Source organism: Oryzias melastigma, linkage group LG11 (genome assembly GCF_002922805.2).
Source record: "Oryzias melastigma strain HK-1 linkage group LG11, ASM292280v2, whole genome shotgun sequence".
Classification (NCBI taxonomy): Eukaryota; Metazoa; Chordata; class Actinopteri; order Beloniformes; family Adrianichthyidae; genus Oryzias; species Oryzias melastigma.
Window position 1 is genome coordinate 26,675,288 of NC_050522.1, and position 4,962 is coordinate 26,680,249.

General features: G+C 43.1%; 2 protein-coding genes across 2 annotated transcripts in view; one reads left to right on the plus strand and one right to left on the minus strand.

Annotated features, from left to right (window-relative positions):
- The window catches only part of cks1b (CDC28 protein kinase regulatory subunit 1B), a 3,872-nt gene extending 2,327 nt beyond the window's left edge, over positions 1–1,545 (minus strand). The window contains exons 1-3 of the mRNA XM_024298494.1: positions 1,384–1,545; positions 1,140–1,223; positions 843–970 (exon numbers count right to left, since the gene is read on the minus strand). Coding sequence (XP_024154262.1) covers positions 843–970; positions 1,140–1,223; positions 1,384–1,511 — 340 coding nt within the window. The 5' untranslated portion in view covers positions 1,512–1,545. The remainder of the gene's footprint in view (positions 1–842; positions 971–1,139; positions 1,224–1,383) is intronic.
- Positions 1,546–4,128: 2,583 nt separating this feature from the next.
- pbxip1a (pre-B-cell leukemia homeobox interacting protein 1a) overlaps positions 4,129–4,962 on the plus strand; it is a 13,175-nt gene continuing 12,341 nt past the window's right edge. Inside the window, exons 1-2 of the mRNA XM_024298484.2 lie at positions 4,129–4,325; positions 4,687–4,814. Coding sequence (XP_024154252.1) covers positions 4,743–4,814 — 72 coding nt within the window. The 5' untranslated portion in view covers positions 4,129–4,325; positions 4,687–4,742. The remainder of the gene's footprint in view (positions 4,326–4,686; positions 4,815–4,962) is intronic.

Sequence of the window (4,962 nt, forward strand, 5' to 3'; positions counted from 1 at the left end):
AATGCCAAATTGGCCTAAAAAACTAAAAAAAAAGAAAAACATTAGCCAAACAGCTAGCATGTAGCTGAAATATTAGCTAAACAACAAAATATCCTAAAAAATCTTAGTAAAAACCAAAAAAGTCTAAAAAGCTAGCAGTATGACCATTTTTTAAAACTGTAACTTTTTAACATAATTCTGAATAATAATGCAGGAATATTATTCCAGAATAAATCAACTAAAACCTTAAATAACTTTCAATATTTTACTCTCCCAAAAAAGTCAAAAATAATAAGAATTAGAAATGAGAGCAAGATCTACATGCATCATATGAAGGAAAACATTTTTAATGATTTCAAAATGAAAATTTTTAACCTTCACTTTTAAAAGTTTGGTAAATAAAAAATAACTGCAATTCTAAAAACAATATTCAAAATGTTTAAGTCTCCCTATCACATTTTTTATTTAAAAAAAAAAAACACATTCTCAGTAGTTTAAATCCCACAACCTAAATGTCTAAAGAAGCCATATTTCATGTGGATTTGAAGCCTCCTTTTCCAAAATCTCCTCTGAGGGGGCGTGGCTTTCGGTGTTGAGCCGAGTAGCCCCGCCCCTGATCACCACATGTCTGATTATGATGGCTGCATCTCGCTGGCATAAATCTCAAAATACAGGATTTTCATCGGAGGGGCTTTAAAAACTTCTGGATCATTGGAATCAAACTAAAGATAACTGAGTTTAAAAACTGAAACAGACCCAAAATACTCCGTTTATCAGCCCGTTCCCTCTGAGAATTCTCAGAGACAGAAAAGTCAAGCAGCATTTAGAGGAAATAACATTTAGAATCATTTCATCTAACTGACCCGGTTGGTGGATCATGTAATGCACCCATCCTTGGCTCTGCTGGACGCCCAGATTCCTCCACTCCGTCTCTGACATCAGGTGGGTTTTCGGAACCCGCTTCGCGATCTCTTTGGGAAGCATCACGTGTCTTTGGGAGAGAATGATTCAAAATAAGTTCATTTTAGTGAGTGCTGTTATGATAAACGCCGGTATTTGGAAGTTTAATAAAAGTCCCGTAGGGAAAGTGAGCAGAAAAACAAAGCTGGTTCTGATGGTCACTTCTGGACCTGTCAGTGTCAAACCCGCGCGCGCCGTACCTGTACTCGTATTTGTCGTCGTCATACTTATCAGAGTAGTAGATTTGTTTGTGAGACATCGTGGAGTCCCAAAAATCAGATGAACTGGAGGGAAAAACGAGACAAACAACCGGGTGAGATCAAAACAGCTAATGTGGCTAACAAGTTAGCCTGCTAAAGTTGGGAAGCTAGCGGCCGCCGACAAACCTCCGGGAAAGTTGGAATAAATGTGCGAGTATGACAGGAGAGTGGTTTACTGATTTACCTGACTAAAGCGGCGTCTGTTCGGCGGTTTAAGACCATACGAATGTATCCCAGAGTTCGGACAACTGCGAACTTCTGCCTTTTTCTTTGTTTCCCTCTCGAATGCGACTCGAACCGCCGTCGGATCATTCAAATAGGCCAGACCTCGTCCTATTGGCCAATCCGGCGGAAACGCTCATTTGCTCGAGGGGCGTGACGTCACTTTGCGGATGTGACGTAACATGTATGACTTCCTAATGGGTCAATGTGTGGGGAAAAAAATGAACTAAATAAAACAATATTGACTAATCCTGCTGATTTAGACTAGATAGATAGATAGATAGATAGATAGATAGATAGATAGATAGATAGATAGATAGATAGATAGATAGATAGATAGATAGATAGATCTTTAATTGCTTAATTCAGCATAGCTCACTGGTTATCAGTTTTGTTAGCTTGATACAGCAGAGTTCGCTAGTTCACTACAATGGAGCTCGCTATATCGGAGCTTTCTAGCTTGGTACAACAAAGCTCGCTAGCTTGATACAGCAGGGCTCGCCAACTCGCTACAGTGTAGCTTGCTACATTGGAGTTGGCTAGCTCACTACGTCAGAGCTTGCTAGCTTGATATAGTGGAGCTTACTACCATACTACACCATCCACCAGGCGGCTGGCTAACGTAGCAAGCCAATCCACTGAGTGTCCACTTAAGCCAAAGATGGCAAACACAGGCGGGGTCACCGTGGAAACTGTGGACAAACCCATTCGGGGCCCACATTTTCAGCCACCATATGGGGCCACTTGGCCTTGCTGGGTGGGAAAGCTGAAAGAAGAAGAAAAACAAGAAAATAAAAAGTTGTATGACAACATTACACCATCATTGAGGTTCATTCTCAGCCATGATAAGATAAAGTCAGTCAAGAGAACAACAGAATCTGAAGGAGTTTGACAGAAATTGATCATTGAACCCACTTCCTGATCAATTCTATACCTTTGTACCAACACAATCTTGTTAGTGTTTGTTGTTTTTAGCCAATTTTGCTGTTACTCTCAGTACTGGATTGATTTTTTGATACATCTTTAATTCAATTTTCAGTTGTCTGCAGAATAAAAGGATTTGTCTACTTTTTTCTTGTTTACCAAATGAACCAGAAATCAACATGATTTCAGTAAATGTGGTCATAACAGTGAGGTTTAAATGGCTGAATGTTCCCACAGGAGTTCCACTCAGATAAATAACCGATGGATGTGGTGTTCATTTATACAAGAAGAGAGTTTGTTTTTATGTAGTCATGCTTTGTTCTAAAATACTGCAACCCTTTGACCCTGAAGAGCACGTGTCAAAGTCAAGGCCCGGGGGCCGGATCCGGCCCCCAGGTAATTCTATCCGGCCCTCCAGGTAATTTTATTCTATTGTTATTAATGACCCGATGTTATCTTGTTCCGTTTCTAACTTGTATAACTTTGCCAAAATATATTTTTATGGAGAGTAAAATATTCAAAGTTATTTAAGGTTTAAGTTGATTTAATCTGGAATAATATTCTTGCATTTTTATTATTCAGAATTATGTTTAAAAGTTACAGTTTTAACGTTTAAACGTTTTAACGTTGGCATTCTGCAGCTTTTTGGACTATTTTGGAATTTACTAAGATTTTTTAGTTTAGCTAATATTTACACGCTAGCTGTTTTGGCTAATTAAGGCTTTTTTAAGTTTTATGAGGACATTATGAAGTTTAGCAATTTTTTTCAGCTACATGCTAGCTGTTTTGGCTAACCTACGTTTTTCGTTGTTGTTTTAGGCTGATTTGGCATTTAGCTAATATTTTAGCTGGCTATCAGTATCAGCATTTTTAGCTATCAATTTCAGCATCGTTATCGGCTAAATTCAGCTTACATCATTCACACTAGCATTATCACAGGTAATCCTATATATCTAGTTGATATTTATGTTAAAAAGTTACTGTTTTATAGCTTTAAAAATGTAGTTTTAGAGTGTTCATTAAATGTTGATCCTGTTCGGCTGTGACCAAAGGTGTGTTTTGGATTTCGGCCTCTGCGTGATTGAGTTTGAAGGATGTATGGAGTTAAACAAAAACTCCTGTTTGTTGTGTTGTTCACATTTCCTCAAAAACTTTCAACTTTGTTACGGTGAAGGAAAACGCTCAAAACAATTACATTGTTCTGTTTTTAATTGCTAAGTCTCAATTTAAATAAAAAAAAACGATTTTTTTCATGTTTCCTTGTATCCTGATGGATGTTTTTCCATCGATCTGATCTAATCTGATCCTGTCTGCTCCCGTAGATGATGAAAGAAGTGTCTGCAGAGGAGAAATCGGAGCTGGGGGGTTCTCCCGGTGGTAAGTCCCACAGTCAAATATAGCAGCGCAGACGTGTCAGCGCGCGGCTGGTCCCGGAGCCCCCCCTCCCGCCTCTATATAACCGTGGAGGCCCCGCGTGGAGCACTTTGATTCAAACCCACGAAGAAGAAGCTCGGCCATCACCTGCCGTTGACACCTGGATGAGTCAATCAAGCAGGAGCGCACGTCGCTCTCCTTCACACCACGCGCCCCTCTGATTGGCCCGGCTGTGATTTAGAGGCGGGCGCTCCCGGAAGTTTGCTGGAATCCTATTGGACGACAGGATTGAAGGTTGGTGTGACGCAGCTTGGAATTCCCAAAGTTTTCGAGTTCTCTGGAGGAGAAATCCGCTCGTCTGCACCGAAGGCTCCAGGAAACGGTTCTGCGGAGCGGCAGGTACAGTCGGGCGGCTGGAGACGCGCGCGCGCGGGCGGGCTGCGACTCGGAGGAGCGGGAATCAGCGCGGGGCTGAGTGGGAACACGGAAGTGCGCGATTGGGAATTTTCCTCCTTTGTTTATGTCCAGAAGTGCAGGCTGCTGCTGCAGAACCCGCCGCTGAGGTTCCGAGCTGCGCGTGCTCCACAGAACCTCCGCCGTGCGCGGGTGAGGATGAGGCTGCGCGCGCTCACGACCAGCCGCGCTCTCGTTCGGTCGCTTTTGGCCTTCTGACGGTTTATTGGATGAATGGAGATGACACAATGATCGATAATCAGATTTATTGATGAAGTCCCCCCCACTGCGCAGCTGCAGACCGCGATGCCTCCGCGCGGTTGCATAACTCCAATAATCAACAATCATTCTCCTTTGTGCGCAGAGCGGCTTAACGCCGCTTACGTCACGACTTAAAGCTCCTGTTTGCCGCTGCCGCCATGTCTGTGGCGGCAAACAGGAGACTTCACCGTGAAGTCCCATCAGACACCTCGGGTCTGGCATGTTGACTGAAGACTGCTGTCGTCACGCGCAGAGCATCCGGAACCCGAAGCAGCCTCCCGCCGTACCCAGCCCGGCCTGCAGGGGGCGATGTCGGACAGCAGCAACAGCACAGGCAGCACCGGCTCCTCCACCAACAGCTGGACCCTCCTCTCTCCTGAGGTGAGCGTGGGCGGAGTCAGGATGACGTCACGGGGGATAACAAACTTTCAACCGCATTCTGTGTCCAGCTAGAAGGAAAGGAACATTTATTCCACATTTGTGAGAATAAAATCAAAATATTTTAAACGCTGGTGTCTTGCTGGAACAA